The sequence below is a fragment of the Ceratotherium simum genome, chromosome 39 (assembly GCF_057802395.1).
Source record: "Ceratotherium simum simum isolate JZ-2026a chromosome 39, ASM5780239v1, whole genome shotgun sequence".
NCBI lineage: Eukaryota > Metazoa > Chordata > Mammalia > Perissodactyla > Rhinocerotidae > Ceratotherium > Ceratotherium simum.
The window spans coordinates 15,385,228-15,410,744 of NC_141938.1; the positions used below are offsets into that span (position 1 = coordinate 15,385,228).

Genomic DNA, 25,517 nt, shown 5'->3' on the forward strand with positions numbered 1-25,517 from the left:
CGCGCCCTCCACTCCTCCTCTCGCGGCCGCCTGTCGCGGCCCACTGGCCCGCGACCCGCCTCGGTCCCGCGGGAGCAGGCGTTTCTGATCAGGCGCGCTGCGGGCAGCCTCTCCCGGGGTCCCTTGCGGCGGCGTCCCGGGGGCCTCCGGGGGCCTCGGAGCAAGATGGCGGCGGCGGGGTCCGTGAGGCGCGGGCGGCGGCGACCGCGGCGCCAGTGAGGGGCCCTGGGGCCCGGGCGGCTCCGGGCCGGGGCCCCGCCGCGGGACGGACCATGCTACGCTCCACCGGCTTCTTCCGGGCCATCGACTGCCCCTATTGGGCTGGGGCGCCCGGGGGACCCTGCCGGCGGCCCTACTGCCACTTCCGGCACCGCGGGGCCCGGGGTCCGGGCGCGCCCGGCGGCGGCGGCGGAGCGGCGCCCCCCGCAGCAGGTAATACCTGCCCCCCCGCCCGGTTCTCGGCTCCCCGGCCCGGGCCTAGACTCCCCCGCCGGGGCTCCCCAGCCCCCCGTTCCCGGCCCAGCGCCGCCCCGCACGCTCGCGGGCGACGTCCCTGCAGCTGGGACCGGGACCCCCCCCCGGGGGGCCCGGTGCGAGTCGCAGGGCCTCTGTGAGCCTCCGTTTCTGCAGGCGTAGAATGTAAACAACGGGAGGACATGTCCTCCTAGAGCTGTCGCGAGGGTGGAGCGTTGAACGCAGGCCGAGCGCGCTGACACTGGCGGGCAGGCCCGGGACTCCTGTCATTTGCGCCCCAGCTCCTGGGGGCACCATTCTCGCCGCCCCCCGACCCCCAGTGCTGTCGCCGCCCCTGTTTATTTCCTCGCCGCTTCCCCCGGCCGCGCCTCTGGTCCTGGCCACGACTGTCTCTCATAGTGGAGTCAGAAGGGTCTTACTTAGGAGCCCCCACTGTGTGTTCAGCCGAGGGTCAGACGCGGCTGGAGGGGGGAGTACGTCAAACGCACTTGACTGCGACGGGGGGGGGATAGGCTTCCCAGGAACGCCCTGCTTTAGTGGACTGCCCATCCATCATAGTGGTGACTGTCAGTGTCATGGTAGTTTCGTGAGAGCTGCGAGGCGTCAAGCAGCGCTTCTTGTCTGGCGTGTGGGATTTGAGCTGAGACGTGGAGAGTCGGGGAAACAGGGGCATCACAAGGAAAGGCTTGGAGGGAGGTGTAAGTGTGGTGTCATTCTTCCCGAGGGAAATTCAGGCTCCCACTGGTGACCTCTGCCCTTCAGGGCTGGCTCTCCCTTTCTGTCAGACCCAGATTTCCTCATTTGGGCTCAGTTTCAAACGTCCTCTCTTGCTTTGCCGGTAAAACAGCGATTCTTATCTCAGAACCTTCTTACTTCACAAGAGGAGCGCTCCCGCTAGGATTAAATAACAGGTTTGTTTTCCCATTTTGCTAGAAAAAGAAATTAAGGTAGAATTTTCTCAGGTTTCCCCCAGAAATTTGCTTAGACCACCGGCACCTGCAGCCGACTGTTTGCAGCGGGCCAGGCGCGAGCATTCATTGTCTGGCTCCACACCTGTGCCAGGCACGGAGGGTTCAGAGCCGTGTAAGGTGCGAGCCTGGCTCTCAGGAACCCACCGTTGAGGAGGGAAAACAGATGCCCACGGGTACTTAGTGTCAGGTTGGACCTTGCCCCTACCCCTGGTGGAGGCCGGGAGTTGGCAGGAAGGGCCTGTGTGTGGGAGGCTTCTCGGAGGCAGGACACCAGCTTCTGTGGTCGGTTTTCTCCTCTTAAAGCGCAGTTTCTGGACTGCATTTGCTTACTTATCGGCATCGTGTGTGGTGTTCTGCAGAGAGCCCCCTGACTTCCAGGTTCCTCACCGTTGGCACAAACAGACCAGGACCACTCCCTTGTACCGCTGACTTTCTGACTTGTCTTTGAGTGCCAGCGTTGCCGTCTTTCTTCCCAACTCTGGAGCGCTGATTTCTCTTCTCACCTGTTCCTTTCACGCCAGGTCATTCTTTCAGTTTTTTTCTACGTCACAAATGGCCAGTTAGTCTCCCAAAGGATCGTTTCTGGGAGCCCATTCTGGTAGTCCTGTCTGCCGCACTTTCCTGTGGGAAGCCTGCAGCTGCCTGCCCCTTACCCCAGTCCATCTGTGTTTTCATTTTGCGGGTGAGAGTTAAGTGGTCTTCTTTCTGTCTCTGGGGGGAAGGTCTCTGGGTACCTTCTGGTAGAAGGCCGCCTATCCCTGCAGAAAGCAGGGTCAGATCCAGCTCAGCCTCTTTCTTGCTGTGGGGCCTCTCTGACCCTCACTTTCCTCCTTTGTGGTGACCTCCTCCCCATTTCAGCCCCCCACCCCCAGATTTTGACAGCCTGGTTTCCTCTTGGGCTTGAAGAGGCTGCAGCAGTCCAGGCTTTGTCCAGGTCCACTTGTGACAGGATGTGCACGGCCTGAGCAGTGATGCTCTGGCAAGGGTGGGCTGGGCCAGGTCTGCCTGGGCTCGTTGGTAAGCAGCTGGCAGGAGTGTTAAGGTGCTGGATGGGAGCAGCCTGCCGGTGGGACTCGGGGGCTCCTGTGTGGCCCAGTCCCTCCAGGCGTGGGCCGATGGCCTCCTGGGCCTTCCAGCAAAGCCTGAGGCCCCTGTGGGAACCAGGCAGAGATGTTGTTCCATCCAGCCTCCTTTGAGTGCTCCAGGATGTCCACCTCCAAACTGGGTCGTGGTGGTGCCCAGTTACCGCCACACACCCTCGGGCAGGCTCTCCGTCTGTGACCCTCAAACAGTGGTAGGGATGATTGCCCCCATTTTACAGATGAGGAAACTGAGGCCCAGAGATGGGAAGTCTCTTGCCTGTGTATGCATGGCTGGTGAGTGGGGGACACGCGTGACTCGGGTGGTCAGGCCCTTACCTGGCTTACCACCTCCTGACTCCTGCTGCCCAGCACCTGGGGGTCCCACACACCTGGGCGCAGGTGCCCATTGGGCTCACGCTCTGCCCTGGGGCAGCAGGTACCAGTGAGGCCCGGGGAAGACAGAGCTGCGGGGCTTGAGCACTGGAACCTGAGGACAGGCTGACGGGAAGGCCTGGCTCCTGATGGAAGGCAGGAGTGGCCCCAGCTGTGTGGCAGTGGCCGTGGCAGCAGTGGCTCCCTGGGCACCCTGCCCTCCTGGGCCTCAGAGGAGGCCCTCGCTGCCCTTTGGGGTCTGGAATCCTGAGAGCAAGCCTTGCTTCTCCAGGGGAGCTCTGAGCCGGGAACGTCAGGCGGGGAAGGGAGGAAAGAGCCAGAGAACCGAGCGCTCCCCACAAAGGGAGGGTTTTCCTTTATTGCCTCTGCGAGCTGAGTTGGAGCGGGAGGGGAGCAGCCACAGTGATAGGCGGCCCCGACGTATGGCTGCACTGAGCAGGCCTCAGCTCTTTGTGCATGGGCTGGGTGCCAGTGGGTTTCACAGGGGGGTGAGGTCCCACTGCCCCATGATGGTTCCTTCAGAGATGGAACAGAAGCGTGCGTGCCTCGGCCGACAGCTTCTCGGCAACAGCGCAGTGCTGCTTGTCTCCCTCGCCTTCCAGGGCGAGAACTGGCAGTGGGAGGCAGCCCCAGCAGAGAGCACTGTTGGCTTCTGCGCCTGCAGGCCTGGCAGGGCGTGCAAGCACCCAGCAGTGTTTCTGCTAGTTGGTGGACAGTGTGGCCTTCGCTGGGGCCAGGCAGGGCCTCCCACTTCGTCTGGGTGGGAGCTTCTGAAGGTGGTTGGAGGAATAGTGGAAACTGTGGACATTGGGGCCGGCCTGGGCGCTGTGGGGGGTTGAGCAGCATCCCTGGCCCCACCCACTTGATGCCAGGAGCACCCCCAGTGAGACAACCACAGACGTCCCCAGACATGGCCCAGTGTCCCCTGGAGGCAGGACCGCCCTGGTTGAAACCCCTGGTGCTAGGCTGTTGCTTGCTGGGGCCACTCTACTGTCTTTTTTAGCATCCCCTCCCTGCCCCTCCCAGAGAGCTGTGCATCCCGGTGCGGCTCCCGCCCCCCAGGAGCCAGGGCCACCCGGCTCGGGATTGAAGCTTGAGGAGCCTTCACCACGACGGGTGGGTGGTTCTTTTGTTCTATTGTTCTCAGTGTTTCTGTGAGGCTGGGATGGGGGGAAGGTGGGGTGGATTTTCAAAGCGGTCCTCTCTTTGTAAATGTCACTGGCACTGACTTCACCTCTTACACGACCGCGCGCACGGTGTGAAAAGAACCCAGGTTTCTGTTTGTGGTTCCGCCCGGCGCAGAAGCAGCCCTGCTCTCCGGGGGCAGCGTCACAGCTGGCGGAAGCCTGCACACGTTGCCTCTGTTCAAAACACTTTCTTCTGGGACTCAGAGTAGCGTTTATTTTAAAACATTGGAGAATACCAGAAACTCAAAAGAAAAATGTTCTGTGAATCGCCCCGCGTCCCGCATCTGCCGGCTTGCCATGCCTCCGCCAGCCTTCACAATAAAAGGCTTTGTGTCTTTTTACTGTGGTTGTGGTACTGCCATACCGATTAAGTTGGATTCTGTTGTCTGAGGCTCCACAGTCCCCAGTGAGGCGCCAGGCTGTCCCCAGGTCTCTGTCCCCACATCTGGCGGCCCCTCCGGACGGCCTGGACAGCTTTAAAAACCTGCCTTGCCCGATTCGGGCTGGGGCCACTGAAATAGGGGTGTGTTTGTGCATAAAGCTATTTTGACATTTTAGGATTCTGTGCCTAGTGCCCATCAGTAGAGCAGTGGGTCTCCATGGGGGTGATCCTGCCCCCCAGGGGATACTGGGCGATGTCTGGGGACATCTGTGGTTGTCACACTGGGGGTGCTCCTGACATCGAGTGGCTGGGGGCCGGGGATGCTGCTCCACACCCCACAGTGCCCAGGATGGCCCCTTTCCTCTAGACACACAGATTTATGCGGCCCCGAATGTCAGTGGTCCCAGCGAGACTGAGGAACGTGGTCAGTGTCCCAGCAGCTGGGCTGTATGTGTCCTCCGGATGGGATGGGAAAGCTGGCCGAGGCCGTCAGGGAAGAGAGACAAACCCTGAATAGCACCACCTGCTCCCAGCGCCTCGGGGCCCAGAGACAAGGGGGGGCCAGCGGGGACAGCCGTCTGGGAGGAGCTCAGGGGACCCGTGTGGGGTGCTTGAGTGGGCCTCCCACCTCCCGAGTCCTCCAGGGGCTCCCGAGGAGAGGTGCAGGCGCCACGGCTGGCTCTCAGCCCCTGCGGGTGGAGCGGAATCCCAGATGAAGGCGCGTGGGCTTCGCTTTCTGTTGTGCAGAGAGCCCGGCCGGGGACGGGGCTGGCCTGGCCTCCAGCCGGTCAGTGTTACCGCCTCGGCCTCAGTTATCGTGTCTGCAAGACAGGGTGGTCATGGGGGCCCTCAACAAACGGTGCGGCCTCCTCTGTCTCATGCGGCTGTGCTGCAGAAACGTTCTCTCTGTTCTGCCGTCCTCCCCCACCCGCCCCCTCAGAATCGCCTTCACAGCATCACCTCTAGTGACGAGCAGAGCGGTGGGTGCACAGGCGTTCGGGCTGCTGTTCCGTGAGCCGTCCGTGCGTGTGGGTAGACTGGTTGGTAGGATCTGATTCACGGCAGAGAGGGGAACACTGAAGAGATGGAAGGTGCGGGAGGAGGTGCCACTCACGGGAGCTGCTCAAGGCAGACTCGGGGGCCCGGGTGTCAGTGGGGTGTCCTGGCCACCCATCGTCCTCCTTCGTGATGGCTGGGTCCTGGGACGTTCCCACAGGGTCGGCCTGCGCCCTTTGAGGAAGCAGGCACGTGTGCTGGTGGTTGTAGGGTGATGGGGCCAGCGGCTTCCTCTGGGCGCTGAGGTTTTCTGGAAGCGGCTGTGTGGGGTGCCCGTCCGCAGCAGGCTGCGTGGGTGGCCGGCAGGACTGAAAGCCCAGAGCATTTCTGGGGGATCTGCCCTCCTGCTTGTTGCTTTGGTTTGGTGGAGGAGAACAGGACAGGAAGCTGATGGGGGTGTCCAGCACCTGGGTGCTCTGGGGGGTGGAATGTGGCCGCTCATAAGCCGTGGCCTCGGCCTGGACACGCAGACACCCGGGCCTCAGTGTTGTCTGTCAAGTCAGGAGCTGGCCTGGGGGCCTCCAGGCCTCTTCCGGCTCTGAATCCAGTACGTGTCTGTGGGCCACGCAGGGGGCTCTGGAAGTGAAGAAGGGCTGTTGGGCAGCATAGATAGGGGCCGGAGTCCAGAGAGAGAGCAGTTGGCACCTGTGTTTGCAGGGGAGTCAGGCGAGGATCCCCAAGCAAGCGGTTACTGAGCTGGGCTTTGAAGGATGAGTAGGAGTTTGCCCGGTGGCTGGAAGTGGGATGGGATGGGGGGCGGCAATCCAGGATTTTGGGCAGGGAGACAGCACAGTGAAAGGCCTGGAATGTTCTCATGCTCTGTGGCTTGGAGGGGCATAAGAGGGGGAAGGAGAGGCTGCCCCCCAGCGTTGCTGCCACCCCCAGTGGGCCCACCAGGGGTCCTTGTTGTCACACTGACTTGTCACTGGTCTTTCCCTAGCACAGCCCTGGGAGAGCCGCCGTGCTCTGGCTGGTCCACCAAAGCCGGGAGATGGGGGACTCGGAGCCAGTTAACCTGCCCCTGTGGCTGCTGGGAGCTGTCTGCCCTGCAGGGCCTGTCTTCTGAACACCACAGAGGCCTGCGTCCGTGAGGCATCGAGGGGCCGGGGCTCTCGGTCGGTATTTCATTTATTCATTCACTCATTTGTTCCACAGACCTGTGCAGGCGTCTGTGCTGGCCAGCTCGGTCTAGGCTGGCGTGCAGAGGAGAGCCAGGGGTCAACGTGTTGAGCTGCTGGACCGCAGGGGACAGGAGGAGGCAGGGTGGAAGGTGATGGGGAGGGCGTGTCCCAGGGGCACTGGGACTGTGTTCACTCCAGGCACACTCTGGTGCTGCTTGTCCCTGTGTGTCCAAGAGGCAGCATCATCCCTGCCCAGCAGATGGTCACATATCACAATCACTTGTCTGGGAAGACCCGTGCCTCCTCCGCTGGCAGAGTGGCCGGAGGGCCCTCAAAGACCAGGAGTGGGCACCATTTCAGGAGACGGGAGCGGAAACCCCCGGGCCCAGCCAGCTGCCCCATCCCCGTGCGCCCGTGTCCCAGCGCTGTACCGCCCGAGCACTTCATTCCCCTGGTTCCGAGGGGAGGATCTGGGAGGGCTGCCTGGAGGAGTCACTGAGACGGAGGCCTCCTGGCCCCTTCTCCTGCTCTGGGTGGGAAGCTAGCACAGATGCGAATGTGGGATGGGACTGGTCCACCTGGAAGGCCAGCCCTCCGTCACCCCCTCCGCAGCACCTCTCTGCAGGGTCAAGTAATAAAAGCCACTGATGCTCACGTGTGACCCAGTGTGAGGGCTTTTTCTTAGGGGACGCGGCTGGCTCTCCGCTCGCCTCGGCCCCACGTCCGGGAATGGCTGTGAGGGGCGCAGCGTTTGTCTCACCGGCTGGGCCTGCGCCCCCCCGCTCCGCCCCCCCGGCTTCACTCGGAACTTCCCCAAGGTGCTGCTCCACGTGGGGGGGCCTCTGTGCTGGGGGCCTCCCAGGAAGGCTGTTTTGTGGAGGAAGGGGACCCCAGAAACGCCCGCTGGAAGACGTGTTTGGGGAATTGGAAACACCCTGGGGCCAGAAAGGGGGAGAGAACTCTCTTTTGAAAATGTCTTTGTTCAGACTGGGACAGCGACTCCCGCCGCCACGGACAGTCTGCGAGGCTGGCCGAGTGCGAGGAGAGAGGCCGTCTCCCCTGCACCCCCAGGTGCCTGTTGTTGCCGCCGCAGCCGGTCCCTCCGGTCCACACCCTTCGAGTGTTTGCTCTGGGCTGTGTGTTCCCGTGTTTTCCTTTGCAGTTTCGTCCTCGCTCCACGCGTCCCTGTATTTGGGAAGCATGGCGGAGCTCCCGTCGCGGTCCCGATCCTGCTGCTCGGTGTCAGGCTGTGGGTGTTTCCAGGGCAGTGTCGGCCTGGTCCTCCTGAGACTGGGCTTCGGAGGGAGGGCGCCCGGCGGCTGTGTGCCGGAGGATGCCCAAGGCGGCTACCGGGGTGCGGAGGGGGTCTGCCTGGGGCCCTCTCTCCTTTCTCTCCCGGAGCCAGCTGTGTGGTGCCCCTGTCCCGCAGCCCTGGCCTTGCACTGGGCCCTTTAGAGCTGAGAGGAAGCTTGAGGTGGGGGTGGGGGGTTGTGAGGGGAGGCCGGGGTCTGAGCCTCCTGCCAGGGTCCCGGGTCCTCCAGCCTTGTCATCCTGTCCTGGAGATGGAGGAGGACCCACAAGGTGGGGAGGAGGCCCCCAGCCACAGCAGCGGGCACGTCTCGGACGCCCCTCCACGTGTGCCCTTGAGTACCCCTCCCGGTAGCCACCCCGGTTCTGTCTCCAGCTGTCTGGGGTGCTCCAGGCAGCAGCAGGGCTCTCCCCTCTGGTCCAGAATGAGTGTATGGCCAGGTGCCTTCACCCCTGGGCTTTGGGCTCCTGGGCTGTCCAGTGGGGTACCCAGATGTTGAGGACCAGGGCTTGAGGCCGTCCCGCCTCGGGGGTGGAGGGGAGGCCCGCAGGAGCGGAGACTCTGGGCCTGGAGGGAAGGAGTGAAGGCGGGCCCCCCGAGGGCCTTGGGTACTGCTCTGCCCTCCTCGGCAGGAGGCCTTCAGGAGCAGTGCCCACCCAAGCCCACTTCCATGAAAGCCCGAAGTCGGGGGTGCTCTGACCCGGTGAGCCCAGGTGGCCTCCCGCCCTGCGTTCGGCCGAGCTGGGAGAGGCCGTTAGCCGGCGTCTGTTCCAGCACCACGCCCATGGGAATGTCGTCTCCTTCTCCACTGTCAAGGCGTCTGCCACCCAGGCGGCCCCCAGGCCCCGGGGGGGGTCTAGTCGCCCCACCGTGACTGGCCCCAGTGTCCTGCTTATCTCGTGCGGCAGGGACTGTCTGTCTCCCTCCCGTGTCCCCACCGCCCCTGCGCAGGGTCGCAGGCCTTGACCACCACCTGGGTTGGAGGAGCGAGTCTTATCAGGGGAGGGGGACCGCTGTGTAGTTGGGTGCTTATCACCTTTGGGCCTTGGGCAGCGGAGGAGGAGGAGAGCCGGGAGCGACGGCCAGTCCCTCGGGAGCAGTGCTGGGGCTCCTGTGGGCGGGAGAGGACCCAGGGTTTGGCGTTGGACAGACTCTCACCGGCCGTGTGGGGCTTGGGAAGCTGCTGGACCTGGCCAAGACGCGGTCTCCTCGTCTGTGAAGGGGGCTGACACGGAAGGCCTCTGAGTGCCTCATCCAGCTCATGTGGGGGTCCCGGGAGAGGGAGTGAGGAAGGTCACAGTGGGGTTGCGCACCTCCCCTGCCCAGTGGTCTTGTCGTCGTCGCTCGTCGTGAATTCCACGTGCAGCTGGAGCATCTGAGCGGTTCCTGAGGGTGCGAGGGGAGCGGAGAGGAGCCGGGTGCGGGTGGGGGCGTTTCTGGGCAGAGGGAAGGTTCCAAGGGATTGGAGATGGCCGCCCAGGACTCGGGAGGGACCACCGCCCTGTGTTGTTTGTCATTCTGCCCTTCGTGGGCCCCCTACGGGTTCTCGAACTCAGCGTCCCCCAGCCCTGGACCTGGGGGTTTGGCCTCCCCTGGTGGAGGCGGGGAAGTAGGCTTGGTCTCCGCTGTGCTGGACGCCTGCCCCAGAAGCTGGTGGGCAGAGGGTGTGAGGACGGGGTCCCTGGGAGAGCCGCCCCTGTGGCCGGGGCCGGGAGAGGGAGCTGGCTCCCTCCTTCAGCCGAGCGGGTCCTGGTGGGTGTGCGGCCGCTGCCTGCACGGAACCCAGCATGGGCCGGTCAGGGGAAGGCTGGGCCCGGGTGGGCCGTGGGGACAGGGAAGGGTCTTCCTAAGGGGCATCGCTCAAGTGACCGCCAGGCAGGCCCTTCGCCTTGTGGGTGTCCCTGGAGCTGGGCAGGAGCTGGGCAGCACTCAGCCCTTCCTCGCCCTGGAAGGGGTGCAGGAAGGAGGCCCAGGGGTCTCACTTCTCCTAAAAGTGTAGCTCCCACAGCTGGGCCTCGGGGGGCTTTTACAGTCATCCGTTTTCCCAGAAACAACCCAATTAATCTTGTTTACCAAACGCATGTGTACCTGGTGCCAGCCCCCAGAGAGCACCCGTTCGCCTCCATCCACATTAACTCCCCGGGAATCGGAGGACATCTTCCAGGGCGATGGCCTTTTCCCAACCTCTTGAGGGTCACCTGCCCCACCCACCTGCCGACGCGCCCCCACAGTTGAGCGGACAGGGCTCCCAGGGCACCGGGCAGCTTGCACACATTTTCTGGAGGATCTTCTCCAGTTTCCACAGGGCCCCAGGGACCCGGTGCTCCGAGGCAGGGTGGGGCAGGGGCTCGGTGGCGTGAACAGGGACCTTCTGCATTGGTCTCTTCCCCCCTAGAAGCCTCAGGGAACCTTGACGGGGCTCAGGGGGCCCGCCTGCCCGCCCCCCCCGCCCCCGCCCCGCACCGTGCGCTCACTTCTAAGCTGTGGGGCTACAGCCGAGCTCCTGGCCTCTGTGCTCATAGCTTCTAGAACAGTCCAGAGTCCTCCAGGCTGGTAACCTAGCCTTATAGTACCTTACGGTACTGTGGGGGGCTGAGGCCCCAGAGGAACAGGCTCTGGACCCTGACCTCTTCAAACCGACCATGTAGGGCGGTTTCTTTTGCTTTTTGGTGTAGTGGGGTGGGGTCTGGGAGGAACTGCCGCCTGGGACTGAAAATGTCCCACGTTGATAGGCTTCTGGATGCTCAGGTCAAGGGGCTTGGTGCTCGGGCTGGGCACCCCCTTGAGGGTCCGAGCGGCTTGGCCCCCGAGTGCACCCACCCTTTCTACCTGACAAACGGGGTGGCGGGGCTCCTGGGCTGCCTGGGGGCCGGAGCGGGTGGGCAGGTGTAATGGCCCTGAGAAAACAAACAGCGGCCAGGATGGCTCCAAGTTAGGAAACGGGGCCACCTCCCTCCCACCTGGACACTTGGTCAGCCCCTCCTCCCCTCCGCCTGTGGTCCCCGAGCCTTTGCAGCCTGCTCCCTCCCTCCCTGCCTTGGGGTCTGGGCCCCAGGGCTTGGGGTGGAGGGGAGGGAAGGGGAGGGCATCGGTTTCCCTCTCTTCACTAGCGGTTTCCCTCTCTTCACTAGCGGGTGGCGGGTCAGGGTGGGTCTGCCATTGGTGCCCTTGGACCTGTCATGCGTCAGGTGGGCTGGGAGGCTGGCCTTCAATGCTGTTGCTGGGATTTCCAGCCTCACCTGGGGTGGCCATGTGTCCTGACCCCAGGTTTCCCCCCAACTGCGCCCTGGCATCCTCGGCAGTGAGATGGGGGGCCGTGAAATGACTGTTCCCCAGCACTGCTTTGGCACTGGCCTGGTGCTGTGTAAATGCCCCACAAGGAGAGCCCCCGGCACCCCGACACCCCACCTACACCCACAGCCCTGGCGTGTCCTCGGTGCTCCCAGGCGCAGACATGCGCTTCCTTTCTCCTTTCTTTTTTTTTTTTTTTTTTTTTCTGTGAGGAAGATCAGCCCTGAGCTAACATCCGTGCTAATCCTCCTCTTTTTGCTGAGGAAGACCGGCTCTGAGCTAACATCTATTGCCAATCCTCCTCCTTTTTTTTCCCCAAAGCCCCAGTAGATAGCTGTATATCATAGTTGCACATCCTTCTAGTTGCTGTATGTGGGACGTGGCCTCAGCATGGCCGGAGAAGCGGTGCCTCGGTGCACGCCCGGGGTTCGAACCCGGGCCGCCAGTAGCGGAGCGCGCGCACTTAACCGCCAAGCCACGGGGCTAACTTTCTCCTTTCTAAGTACGATCTAGAAATAGGTTCCAAGTTAAAAGCCAGGCAGCACGCCTACGATGAACCCTCCCTCCATCCCTTGCGCCCGGCAACCCAGGCCGAGCACTGTCCCCTGCGCAACTCCTTGTCACCTGAAGGCAGCAGCCTCGCGGTTTTCCACTGTGTGGCCTTGCTGAATGATGCGGCATGCGTTGCCTGGGGCTGCTATAGCCAGTCCCCACACACTGGGTGCCTTACGACAGCACGGATCTGTCCTCTGACAGTCCTGAGGTCAGAGATCCACAGTGGCCCCCTGGGCTAGACCCACGTTGTGGGCAGGGCTGGTCCTTCCCGAGGCTCCAGGGAGACTCGGGTCTTACTCTGCCGACCACAGGGTGTCCAGTCTATCGCCTGTTTCTGTAGCGGTGTCACAGAATCACGTCTGATGGATGTTCTAGTGAGGAGCTCTTTAAACTCTGGGATATTTGAATGTGGCGTATTACGCCTTGCTGGGGACGCTGGGCCTGATTTGCTTGCATTTTATTTAGAATTTCTTCACCTCTGTCCGTAAGCGAGGGTCTTCTGTGGGTTTTGGGCCGACATTGGTAGTATTGGGGTTATTGGGGTTGTGCTGGTCTCGCAGAACATGCCCTAGAACCAGGTAAATGACATGAGTGACCTGTCCCCTGCTGCCCTCGGGGGGAAACCCTTCAGATGGATAGAGACACTAAAAGAACACACACTTTGCCCTCCACCCACTCGGTGGGGTTTTCGGGCTGTTGCACGTTCTTTGAACGTACGACGGCTTTGGTTTTCTACGCCCATGGACTGCTACCATGGTTGGGGTTCTCTCGTTTTCCCTTCCAAGTGTCGTGTGGGTGTCCTTCGTCCACCCGGTGCTCCTTAGCAGTGGGTGCTTCAGTGGTTTCTGCTCTCTCGCTGGCACATGCACGACCGGGTGGACTCGCCTACGGACGAGAAAGTGTGTGGGATGGAGTCCTGAAGGCGCCTTCGCCGGCAGAGCCCTGCATGCAGCAGACTGAGCTGGGTGGGGTGTGTCGGGCCCCGCCCTCTGCTCCCCTCCCACCCCCGTGCCCTGAACTGGGGAGCTCCACGCACACCCCCATCCCCTGTCGAGTGTCTCTGTGCCCTCTGCCCTGCCTGCGTGTCAGGCCCTCTGCAGGCATCCTCCCAGCTCCCCCCGACTGGAGGAAGCAGCTTGGCGTGGCTTCTGTCTGGGCCTGGCCCAGTGGGAAGCCCACTGCCATCTCGCCCCACCCCCAGGATCTCAGGGTCCTGTCTGTAGTCTCCACCCCCTCTGGTTGTCATGCAAATTCCACCAGCCACCCTGGGAAGTCCCTGGAGGACCAGCAAGTCCCCGGCTAAGTGGCCTTCTCTGGGGCCCAGGTGCTGCGCCCCTCACCCCACCTGTCAGCGTCTGCGGGGCAGGGCCTGTGTGGAGGGCCGCTCTGGAAACCTTGACATGCTGCAGAACCCCGATGGGGGTCGGTGGAGGCCTGGCCCCTAGTAGGTTCTGGAAGGCTGGTCCTCCGCTCTTGCCTGCAGCCCCAGGGGTCGCGGCCCGGGATGAGGCTGTGGCCGTGGCCTCTGCAGGCCTGCTTACGGCTGTTTCCCCCTCTTCCTGTTGCAGGGCTTGGCTATGACCCCTACAACCCTGAGCTGCCCAAGCCCCCGGTGCAGAGGGAGAATGGCGCCCTGGGCGGAGGGGACGAGACCCGCTCGGACATCCTGGAGCTGGAGCTGGTCAACCAAGCCATCGAGGCCGTGCGCTCCGAGGTGGAGCTGGAGCAGCGGCGGTACCAGGAGCTGCTGGAGACGGCCCGCGAGCGTGGCTCCGCCGAGGCCCCTGCCCTGGCGCCCCGCGGGCCCGCTGCCTGCAGCGCCGGCCTGGACGAGGACGCCTTCCCGCTGTCCTTCGACTACAATCCTGGCGGCCGCAGCCTGTTGAGCCCTGATGCCGGCTACCAGCCCACCCCCCTGGCTGCTCCTGCTGAGCCGGGCAGCAAGTACTCGCTGGCGTCTCTGGCCCGGGCTCCGGGCCACGGCGGAGGGGGTGGCGGCGCCCTGGAGTACGTCCCCAAGGCCGTGAGCCAGCCCCGGCGCCACAGCCGCCCCGTCCCCAGCGGCAAGTACGTGGTGGACGACTCCAGGCCGTCCACGGACCTGGAGTACGACCCGCTGTCCAACTTCTCTGCCCGGCTGCTCGGCAGGGCCAGCTCCCGGGACGACAGGGCCCCCAAGCGGCCCCGGGGCCCCCGGGCCCGTGAGCCCCGCACTCCCGCACTCAAGAAGCCCTGCCACCCCCCCGGCGGCTGCGAGGCCAGGTTCTCCGACTCCGACGACGACGCCGCCGTGGCTCCAGGTGACGGGCCCGCCACCTGCAGCCCCCCGAGAGCCCAGGTGGGCGCCGAGAGCAAGGCCCCTGGGGAGCCGGGCTCCAGGGGGGGCCAGGAGCCCGAAGAGGGCGGCCTGCGGGAGACCAAGGAGATGGCTGTGCAGTACGACGTGGGGGACCTGGGGCAGCCCCCCAAGGGCCCGGGCGAGCCGCCCCTGGCCAAGCCCAGCTCCCCGGCCAGGGCCTCCCAGGACCGCAGCAACCCCAAGGAGGGAAGACCCAAGAAGAAGACAAGGGGGGCGCCGCCGGCCCCCGGCCACAAGGACGGTGTCCGGAAGACAAATGGGGGTAAGGAGGGAGAGCGCGCGAGGCTGGCCGAGAAGCCCTGTGCGGACAAGAGGGGCCCGCAGGCCGGCAGCCCCCGGCACAGGGCGGAGCGGCCCCAAGGGACCAAGAAGAAGCCATCTCTGGCCACCTCGGTGGCCAGCTCAGGGAAAGACCGGCCGCGGCCCAGTCCCACGCCAGGGGGCGCCCCCCAGCTGCCGGACAGGACGGGCGGGAAGAGCCCAGCGGGCAAGCTAGGGGAGCGCAAGGCTCGCTCGCTGGACGAGGGCGCCTCCCGGGACGCCCCCAAGCCGCCGAGGCGGGCCTTGAGCCACGTCGACCTCTTCGGGGACGAGAGCGAGGATGAGGAGCCGGGGCCCGCGGAGACCGGACTCCGGCCCCCCGCCCCCCCCAGCCTCAGCTCCACCTCCGACTCGGACTCCGACTCGGACTCCAGCCTGGGCCTCTCCGCTGCGGGGGGGCCGCCCAAGCGCCTCAAGGCCTCCCCGCCCCCCTCGCCGGCCTTGTCCTCCTCCTCCTCGTCCTCGGGGGCGGGCTCGGACGTGGACTACGCCGCCCTGGAGAAGGAGATCGACTTCGACTCCGACCCCATGGAGGAGTGCCTGCGCATCTTCAACGAGTCCACCAGCGTGAAGACGGAGGACAAGGGCCGGCTGGCCCGGCAGGTGAGGCTCCGGGCTCTGTCCCCGGAGGGTCCCTGTGACTGGAGCTCAGCGCTGGCCGGCAATGGAGGCAGCTCGCTCAGTGTCAGCCTCTTGACTCGTCCAAAATTCAGGGACCCTTGGTGGCTGCCTGCTGCCCCCCTGCACCCTGTCCAGAAAGAGGACCCTGGCTTCCGGCCCACCCGGCGGGGTTCCTGCAGCAGCGATCAGAGAGCCTTCTGGCACAGGGGTATCAGGACCCCGCTGTCCTGCCCCCCCCCCCCCAGCTGCTCTCTGCCCCTGTCTCCCCCTCTTCTTCTCCTCCCCGCCCCGGCTTCTCTTCCCTCCCCTCCCTCCTTCGTCCTCCCTCCCAAACCTTGGCCAGCCCCGACCTGTCTGGGTCTCTCTGTCCAGTGTCTCCACATTGGCCACCAGAGGGAGCTCGCTTTAAACAAAGGATGTGTGGAGACTGGCACGAAACCTGCAGCTTCTCTTGGGGGCGGGTCACAGGGTTGGACCGTGGGCTCCTGGGTCCCTCAGCACCCCGCCCTTCAGGGCCCTGAGGTGTTGCCTCCATCCCCTCCCTCCCCACCTTTCTGAGCCCCTGCCCTGCACGAGGGAGGGGAGCAGGAGGCAGGTGGTCCTGGCGTGGCGAGTGCAGGGCTGAGGCACATCTGCAGAACTGGCCATCAGGGAGGCCTGGGAGGTGGGCTCAGGACTCTCAGCGTTGGGGAGCCTCGGCTGGGGGGGCCGGGAGCCCCGCCCTCGAGCCACCCTACTGCCTGCCCCCCATGCCCTCTCGGGCCTGGGAGTTACACAGCCTCCCCGTGCCCAGACCAGGGGGAGAGGAGCCCACAGATAGGTGTGGGATGGCGAGGTCAGGGGAGGAGCCTTGTTGAGGGACAGGTGTGTGTTTCAGCCCCCCAAGGAAGAGAAGATCGAGGACAAGGGCCATTCGGGTCTGACCACTCTGTTCCCTGGGCAGAAGAGGAGAATTTCTCATCTTTCCAAGCAAGGCAAGGAGGTAAGGGTCTGCTCTGGGTCCTGGGTAGAGGCTGGCAGGAGGCAGACAGGCCCCCAAGTGCAGAAATGAGGTCCCCGTGGTCCTTCGCTGATGAATTCCTTTGGCAGATGTGTCCCCGGCACTCCCTGTGTCCTGGTAGAGAAGTGGCTGGGGCCCGAGTCAGGTCTTCGTGGTATGCTCAGTGAGGGGGGCGGGGCACGGAGCAGGGGGAGTGAGAGGAGGGGCGGCCTGAGTGACAGAGCCCTCCAGCAGGGTCACACTGCCCCGTCCCAATTCCAGCTTGACGTGCACTGTGTGATTTTGGGCAAGTGGCCCGACCTCTCTGAGTCCTGGTTTTCTCCCCTGTGGCCTGGAGACACACAGTCGTCAGGTCACTGTGGGGGTGGTCAGAGAGTTAGCACAGGGAAGGCTGGGCCAGAGGACCGGGCTCCAGGCTGAGCAGCCGGGAGCTGCACTTGATCCAGTCACCGACCTCTCCACGGAGGAGGGCTGGGATTCCGGAATCTGGAGTCCACAGGAGATGGGATCAAGCAGGATTGGATTGGTGGGCCAATCTAATCAGAGGGCCCTGGGATTCCTGCCTGCCCTGTGCCTGTATCGAGGCTGAGGGCATGGTCTGGGCGCTCAGAAGCCAGGCGCAGGCTCCCCGGGACAGCGAGGCAGCATGAATTTGAGGACCAACATGCTGAGCTGGTTCCCACGGGGTCACCCGCGAGCTCAGAAGAAGGCATGGGGGGGTGGCCTGCCCAACCCCAACCCCAACGTTGGAGGCCCTGTCGTACCGCCCATCGCCCTACTGTCAGCCTGCCGCCCTGAGTGGCCTGCTCTGGGTGCCCCCGACATACAGCCAGGTCCCGAAATTTGTCATCGTCCAGGCGGAGCCTGTGAGGAGAGGCCCGGCACCCCCCGCCCGGCCCCCGACCGCCCAGGAGGTGTGCTACCGGCGGGCCCAGCAGGCGCAGAGGGAGTCGGCCAGCTGGCTCCAGGCTGCCCAGCGGCCAGCTGAGAAGGCGTCCTCCGTCCACATCTCGGCCCCTGGCGAGAAGAAGAGGATCGCCCACGTCCCCAACCCCCGCCTGGCTGCAGGTGAGTCCCAGGGCAGGCGAGGGGGCCCGGCTGGGTCTCGGTGTGCTCGTCTGTAAACTGGGCGTGAGAGTCTCCCCAGTCAGTGGGAGGCTGAGGCAGGCCTGGCACGGCGCCCGGCGGCTCTGGGCCTCTCCTGGCTTTGGTGTTGGCCGGGGAGAAACTGAGGGGTGTCTTATTCTGGCCCCCAGACCTGGAGCCTCTTCTTGGCTGGCCTCCTGCCTGCCCGAGGCCCTGACCCAGAGTCTCCCTGGGGCTGTCCCTCTCTGTCCTTGCCGCCCTGGGCTCTGTGTGCCTGCCTCCCCCGGGCTGCTGGGCTACGGGGGCCGGCAGCCTGTGGGCACTGGGCTGGAGGCGGTGGGGACGGGGCCGGGGACAGGGACGGGAGCTGGCCTTGGGAGGGGCTGGGTGCTTCCTCCTGGTCCCGCTCCCGGGGACACTTTTCCCCACTTGCCCTTGTCTGGAAGCTGGGCACTCCGCAGCAGTGCCGTGGGCGGGACACCCAGTGGCGGCGTCTGTGCGTTGGTGCGTCTGGAGCTGAGGCGGTGTAACAGAGGCCAGGGCTGCCAGCGGCTCCGGGAGGACGTGTTCAGATGCATGTTCGGCTTCCCTTGGGCTGGGGGCCATCTGACCAGCTCCCGGGGCACCCTTGCTCCCGTGCTCGAGTGCTCAGTTGTTTGGGCCCCCAGGGCCCCAGAGGGCGCCCCACACGGTGGTCTTGCAAGTACAGGCATCTGCAGCTCTCCCCGGGTTTTCCCTGGCCCAGAACCTTCTTCAGGAGAAGCTCTCCGGTCCTGATCCCTCCCTCTCGGGCGCCTGAGTGAGACCCCGGCAGGAGAGGCGTGGGCTGTGGGCGTCAGCAGCGGTTCAGCCTCAGGGAGGGGGATGACCCTGAGCCACACGCACTCTCGCGAGCCTGCCCCTTTGGCACTTGGGGTGTCCAGTTCATGGCCAGTGGCTTGGGACCGCCCCTGCCATGGTCATCTCTGACCTGCTCAGGACGAGGTGGCCTGTGGGAAGTCCAGCATTCTTAGATGGGTGGCGCTCCCGAGCCGCAGGGGACTCTCCTCGAATCTTAGGAGTCCTGTCCGTTCCTTTGTGCTTGCTTTCCGTTCACTCTGTGTCCAAATGGGCCTAGAACCTGTCCTTCCATCCTTGCAAAGGCCGCATTCTGCCCAGTGGGTGGCTCCCTTTCTTCCTGCGTGGCCACGAGGCCGATCCTGGCATAGGACAGGCCGCAAGTGGCCTGTGGGCACCATGGTCCCCGCCCCCAGTGCTCTGTGGGGAGACTGTCTGGTTTGTGATGTCATCAAAGGGGGAGGCAGAACACAGGGGCAGCTGCGGGCAGGTGGCTGGTCACAGTGCCCAGGCCGGGCTGTCCCGTGCCCTCCGGTCCTCAGCCCGGGAGCCAGGGCCTTTCCTCCCTCAGACGTCAATGCCTCGGCGTCGGGGGCTGGAACATGCGGCAGAGGCTGCCCACGTCCCCCGTCACTCGCCGGATCCTCCCTGCGGCGGCCTTGCCTGAGCCGGCCTCTGGAGCCCCGTCTTTGTGTCCCCCCGCTCGATGGACTTGCCCGAAAGCAGATAGAGCCTAATGTCATTCCACAGCCCGCGTCCCCGACCCCAGCCCTTCCCCCTGTGCTCCGAGATGCGCGTCCTGCTGACGCTGAATGACCGCGGCTGCCTGGTGCTCTGCAGCTCGGTGATGGGCGTGCTCTCCTCCTGCGCTCACGCCCCCGCTGCCCCGCCAGCCCCCACAGGTGCCAAGAGGACCCTCGAGGCCAGCAGTAGCCAGCCCCTCAATGGCCCCGAGCCGGGCAGCCAGCCCCTGAAGACCCGCACGTTGTCGGGCATGGCGTCCAAGACCACCACCACCGTCACCCCCAAGCGTGTGGCGCACAGCCCCTCCTTACAGGTAACTGCGCCCCCAGCCCACCCACACACCCAGCAGCACAAGCTTTCTTTTCCCTCTTCCCACTCCCACAGTTGTTTTTCTTTTAATTAATAGATTTTTATTTTTTTATTTTTATTTTTTTTTTGCTGAGGAAGATTGGCCCTGGGCTAACACTCGTGCCCATCTTCCTCTGCTTTATATGGGAGGCTGCCACAGCATGGCTTGACGAGCAGTGCGTTGGTCTGCGCCTGGGATCCAAACCTACGAACCCTGGGCTGCTGAAGCAGAGCACGAACTTAACCACTGTGCCACCAGACTGGCCCCTAGATTTTTATTTTTTAGAGCAGCTTTAGTTTACAGAAGCACTGGGCAGAGAGCAGAGTTCCATGTGCCCCTCCCCCTGCCCTCAGTTTCCTCTCTTGTCAACACCAATGTGGTCACCCGTTGGCACCAACAAGCCAGTGGCGAGCTCTCATAGTCACTAAAGCCCCGAGTTTCCGGCAGGGTCCACCCTGTGCGTGGTATGTCCCGTGGGGTCTGAGAAAATCAGAGGACCAGGCGGGGCGTGCCACCCTCTGTGATTCTGTGTCCCCTCTAGAGTTTAAAGAAGCCCATTATCCCAAAAGAGTTCGGGGGCAAGGTCCCCACTGTCATCCGCCAGCGGTATCTCAACCTGTTTATCGAGGAGTGTCTCAAATTCTGCTCTTCGAACCAGGAAGCCATAGAGAAGGTGCGTGCTCCCGGGAGGTGGCGGCGGGGGGCGGGGGCCAGGCTGAGGGGCTGCACCATGTCCTGGGATGTCTCCCCGGTCCGCCGCCCCCGGGCTGCTGTGACAGACATGGGTGGGCTCCTGGGCTCCTGGGCCCCGGGCCACAGGCTGAGCAGCGTCTGTCCCCAGGCACTGAACGAGGAGAAGGTGGCCTACGACCGCAGCCCCAGCAAGAACATCTACCTGAGCGTGGCTGTGAACACCCTCAAGAAGCTACGGGGCCTGGGCCCCAGCGCTGCGCCTGCTCTCCACAGTGAGTCGGGCAGGGGCGGCCTGGGGGCTGCCTCTAGAAGATTCTGGCCTGGGCCTCCAGCAGAGGGCCAGAGGCTGCTCTGACACCCTTAGGCGGGGCCGCCCCCGGGCTGCAGGAGCGGGGCGGCGTGTTTGCCGTTCTGAGCCCTGAGAGCCTCAGACAAAAGGCCCCGCGCGTGCTGGCCCGGCCGTCAGCTGCCGTGGGAGACGGCGTCGGCCCCGCGCCCTCGGAACAGCCTCTCCTCGCTATTAACCACCCTCCTCTGTGAGCCGGGCTCTCGAGAGCCGGGGCGCCCGCTAATGGGGCGGCCTCTTCAAAGTGTGAGGCGCGGCTGGGGCTGCTCAGCGCATTAAGCTTGGGATGCGCCGGGCGAGGACGCTTCACGACTGCTCTTGAAGGGTGCATTAGGCGGCGTCGGCTTTTCCCGTTCTCGCCTCGGGCACCCTGCCCCGTCCCCCCCCCCCCACTCCAGACGGGCTTCTCGCAGAGCCCAAGGAGGCCGTTAGAGCTCGACTTAAATTCTTTCCCTTCCCCTACGAGGGGTGAGAACGCCTTCGGGGGGACATCCGGGGGTTCCAGGCAGCCGAAGGCCTGCTGGTCCTGAGAGTTAAGGTGGGGGCGAGTTGGCTGTGAAGGTCGCATGAGGTCAGGCTTCTAGTTGACTCTCCACGCCCTCCCTTCCAGAAAGCGGTGGCCGGAGGGTCGTGTCCCACGAGGCGGTGCTGGGGGGCAAATTGGCTGCCAAGACCAGCTTCTCGCTCAGCCGCCCAAGCAGCCCCCGGGTGGAGGATCTGAAAGGTGAGGCTGGTTCCTCCACGGTCTGGCCCTGCCGTCCATGCCCCCCAACCCCTGGCTCCCTCCGCCCGCTGCTCCCCTAGAGGAGGAGAGGCGTCCCCACGCCCAGCAGCATCGGGCCAGGCCTGCCCTCGGCCTGGCCCAGCCTCTGTGGGCTGACCGCCTCTCCCGGTGTCCCCAGGGGCTGCCCTGTACAGCCGCCTCAGGGAGTACCTGCTCACCGAGGACCAGCTGAAGGAGAACGGCTACCCTTTCTCGCACCCCGAGCGCCCGGGGGGCGCTGTCCTCTTCACGGCCGACGAGAAGAAGCCCAAGGACTGTGAGTTGCTTCCCGCGGGGAAGGCCGTCTGGGCAGAGGGAACAGCATGGGTGAGCGGGTGCAGACGCAGAGAGAGGTTCGTGGCTTGGCGGCCGGCCTGACGCCTCACGCCTCCTCCTGTCCACCTGTCCCCACAGCCTCCTGCAGAATCTGCTGCCGCTGTGGCACCGAGTACCTCGTGGCCTCCTCAGGCCGCTGTGTGCGCGATGAGGAGTGTTACTACCACTGGGGGCGGCTCCGCCGGAACCGAGGTGAGGCGCGGCCGCCCCCTTCCTCCTGAGTCCTGGGCGATGGACTGGGCTGGCGCTGCTCTCTCCATCTGAACCACTTAATTTTCTTTCCTTCGTGGTTCTCTATGACAAAAGGAGTACAAAGCCTTCCTGTAACAGTGTGCAAGTGCAGATAAAGGGAGGCCCCCCGGCCCCGTTGCCCCCACGCGCCCTTCCTCTGCGTCTGGGCGCTTGCAGAAAGACGTGGGCGTTTGCACAGCGGGAGCCCGGGGCTCGTCCTGGCCTGCAGCTGGTGCTGTCATTTAGTTACCGTGTTCCCACTCCCGGGAGCGCATGGGCCTCCTCGGGCTGCCCGCCGGCTGGGCAGCCTGAGGGTCTCCCCCTGGCTCAGCGCTCCTGTGGGCGGGCCTCCCTGGGGTCCACGTCTGGTGTGTCCTCACGGCCGACCCGGGGAGGGGCCTGCACAGGGTTGGGGTCTGCTGCTGCCCTGCATCCTTGCCCCCTCGTGGGGCCCGGCGCCCCTCCGGGAAAGGCAAACCCGGTGTCGGTCACTTCCTGTGGGAGGCGTGGGGCCGGCCGGGCGTGGGGCGGGACTGCCGCTGACGCCCTCTCCCTTTCAGTGGCTGGTGGCTGGGAGACTCAGTACACGTGCTGCTCGGCTGCCATCGGCTCCACCGGGTGTCAGGTCGCCAAGGTAGGTCTCCTGGGCCCTGCTTGCTGCTGCCTCGTCCCGTCGGGAGCTGAGGTGTGGCTGGGCTCCCCTGAGCTGCCCTCTTCCCGTCCTTTGATTTATCTGCCTTGTCTGGTGGCCTTGGAAAGAGCAGGACCGTCTGTGAACACCTCAAGCAGCTGCCTGGCCCCTGAGCCTGGCCTTGTGGCTTTTCCTGAGGTCCCTTCCCCCCGCCCCCGCCCCCTGCCGAGCCTGCTGCCCTTACCTCCCTTTCCCTCCCCACCCTCAGCAACATGTGCAGGACGGCCGGAAGGAAAACCTCGAAGGGTTTGTGAAGACCTTTGATAAAGAACTTTCGGAAGATGGTCACCCGGGAATCTACGCCCTCGACTGTGAAATGGTGAGTCGGCCCGGCTCTGACTCCAGTGCGCAGTGAGTACTTGTTGCCCCTGGAGGGGTGTTGCTGCTTGCTGGGGCTGTCCCAGCTCCTCCACCAAAAGCTTTGAGCCAGTGGAGGTTTTAGGAGAAAGAGCAGATGAAGAGCCGTGAACAACAGCCAGGTCCTAGTCTCCCTTGGGGGTCAACTTATGTCTGTAGCCCTGAGGCACATTTCACAGCCTGCGGGCATCTGCTCAGAAAGAGCTTCTCTTCTCTCACCAAGTAGATGCTCGCTCTTCACCCCTTGACACACGCCATGCACGCTGTACCACGCGGCCTGAACACACACCACGCACACTGTACCACACGGCCTGAACACACACCATGCACACTGTACCACGCGGCCTGAACACGCACCACGCATGCTGTACCATGCGGCCTGAACACGCACCACGCATGCTGTACCATGCGGCCTGACATACACCATGCACACTGTACCACGCAGCCTGACACACACACTGTACCACGCAGCCTGACACCCACCACGCATGCTGTACCATGTGGCCTGACACCCACCACACATGCTGTACCACACGGCCTGACATACCACGCACGCTGTACCACGTGGCCTGACACATGCGACACACACTGTACCATGTGGCCTGACACGTTGTGCATGCTGTATCACGCGGCCTGACACTGTACCATGTGGCCTGACAGGCCGTGCATGCTGCACGACACAGCCAAGTTGACTCAGGACTTGCCTGCAAGCCAGGGCCCCCTTGGCACTTGGGGCCGTGTGGGCGTAGCAGGCGTAGTGCCAGCTTTAGGAGAGGGTGCCCTGGGTTCACACCCGCTCTGCCCCCCAGAGCATGGGGCCAGCACCTCTGCCCACAGGGACTGGGGACCAGAGTGGCCTTGTCATGAGCATTGGGCTTGCAGTGTCAGGTCTGTGGTGCGCGTGGAGGGAGAGGGAGGGCCGCCGTGTCTGAGGCGTGTCCTCCCGGCCCCACAGTCCTACACCACGTACGGCCTGGAGCTGACGCGCGTCACCGTGGTGGACACAGACATGCAGGTCGTTTACGACACTTTTGTCAAGCCAGACAACGAGATCGTTGACTATAACACCAGGTGCGGCCCGGCCCCCAGTCAGACCCCACCCCTATCGGTCCCCTGCCCAGCTCCTGGGTTGGGGACCCCTGGTGTCCTCCGCTGCCACGCTAAGGCCCCTGTTCCTCCCGCCCAGGTTTTCGGGGGTGACCGAGGCTGACCTCACTGACACGAGCATCTCGCTGCGGGATGTCCAGGCCGTCCTGCTGAGCATGTTCAGCGCCGACACCATCCTCATCGGACACAGCCTAGAGAGCGACCTGCTGGCCCTGAAGGTGCCCCGCCCGCCCCACGCTCACCTTGCTAAGGGTCCTCAGAGGGCGGAGGTGGCTGTCGTGGCCCTGGTGCCCTCAGCTGGGGAGGGAGCTCTGGGGTCAGTGACTGGGCGTTCCTCATCTCCCTCCTGGGCCATGCCACTCAGGGACTCCCTGGGCACCTGTGCATCCCAGCCGCCCTAGGCCCTGGGTCCAGGGCCCTGACGGCCGTCCGCCCCCAGGTCATCCACAGCACCGTGGTGGACACGTCTGTGCTCTTCCCGCACCGCCTGGGCCTCCCCTACAAGCGCTCCCTGCGGAATCTCATGGCCGACTACCTCAGACAGATCATCCAGGACAACGGTGAGGCCTGGGGGACTGTGGGGGCAGTGGGCGCGGGACCGTGGGCTCGCCCACCCTCACACGTCGCCTGCTCCGCAGTGGACGGGCACAGCTCCAGCGAGGACGCCAGCGCCTGCATGCATCTGGTGATCTGGAAGATCCGAGAAGACGCCAAGACCAAGCGGTGACCGCCGCCCGCCCGCTGCCCGCCCGCCGCCTCTCCCACAGCCCTGCCCGTCCTTAGCCCCAGGCCCCTTCCAAAACAGTGCAATAAATCTCGAGAGCTAACCCTGTCCACGGCGCCCCCCGAGAGCCGGGAGGAGAGCGCCCGACGCCGAGCCTGGAGCCCCGAGCCCCCGCCACCTCCATGCCCTGCCCGCGCCCTGCTCCAGACCTCTGTCCCCGTAGACTGCTGCTGCCCGAGGCTGAGGCCGGCCCGTTCAAGCACCCGGCAGCGAGGCCGCCTGCCCCTGCCCCTTCTCAGCGGCGGGGGCGGGGGCGGGCCGGGCAGGCTTGTCGCGGGCGGTTTGAGACAGGGGTTGTCTTTTTTTATTTTGTATTATTATTTTTATTATTTTTAATTTAAACCTGATGACTCGCACAGTTGTCTTCCCGCACCCGGAGGAGCAGTTACCCTGGTGCTGCCTGCCCTCCTAGGGGCTGGGGTGCAGCCGGGAGCGGTCAGCCGGCGCCTCGGCAGCCACCAGGACCCAAGAGTCCAGCCCGGCCTGGGCCTGCACAGGTGGGAGGGCCGCCCCCAACCCGCCTTGGCTCTGAGACCTCTGGAAACCAAGCCAGCCCCCCGCCAGCCCCCAGGCCGCAGGTCTTCCCGCCAGGGCCCGCCCTCAGAGGGGCTGTCTGTAAAGGCCGCAGCCCCACAGGGCCCTGAGCCCTCTCCCCCAGCCCCGGGCAGGGACAGAATAAATGTTTGTATGGATTTTAGATCTCCTGGCGTCTGGTGGTGTTCTTGGTGCCAGGTTAGGACACACTCTGTCCCTGTAACCGGGGAAGCAGGAATGGGACTTAGTTCACTGTCCGGAAAACCAGCTTCGGCGCCTGGGCTGCCCCGGGGCCCTGCCATCTGCCCTGGGGACGCAGTGTTCCCAGCAGACCCACAGCCCCGGGGGCCTCAATTTGGGTCACCCTTCCGGCCCCCTTGGGGTGCTGTGAGTGGAGCTGGCTTTGCTCACTGCCGTGCCCACCCGAGGAGGGTCCGGGAGTGAGGAGCCCTGGACAGCCACTGCGCCGCGGGTCTGAGGAGCTACTGCGGAAGGGAAGGGCAGCCGCTGGCCCATTGCGCACACCCAGTGTTGTTC

The 25,517-nt window shown here is 64.5% G+C and overlaps 1 protein-coding gene across 1 annotated transcript; it reads left to right on the forward strand.

The window, feature by feature from the left end:
• Positions 1-205: 205 nt before the first annotated feature.
• Positions 206-25,143, forward strand: REXO1 (RNA exonuclease 1 homolog). The gene is made up of 16 exons (XM_087425831.1): positions 206-432; positions 13,390-15,104; positions 16,000-16,104; positions 16,980-17,190; positions 18,939-19,102; positions 19,680-19,811; positions 19,980-20,103; positions 20,788-20,901; positions 21,080-21,217; positions 21,355-21,468; positions 22,068-22,141; positions 22,407-22,517; positions 23,511-23,626; positions 23,742-23,880; positions 24,102-24,222; positions 24,301-25,143. Exons 1-16 carry the CDS (start codon positions 273-275, stop codon positions 24,387-24,389), a joined length of 3,627 nt encoding a protein of 1,208 aa, XP_087281957.1. The 5' UTR covers positions 206-272; the 3' UTR covers positions 24,390-25,143.
• The last annotated feature ends 374 nt before the right edge of the window (positions 25,144-25,517 follow it).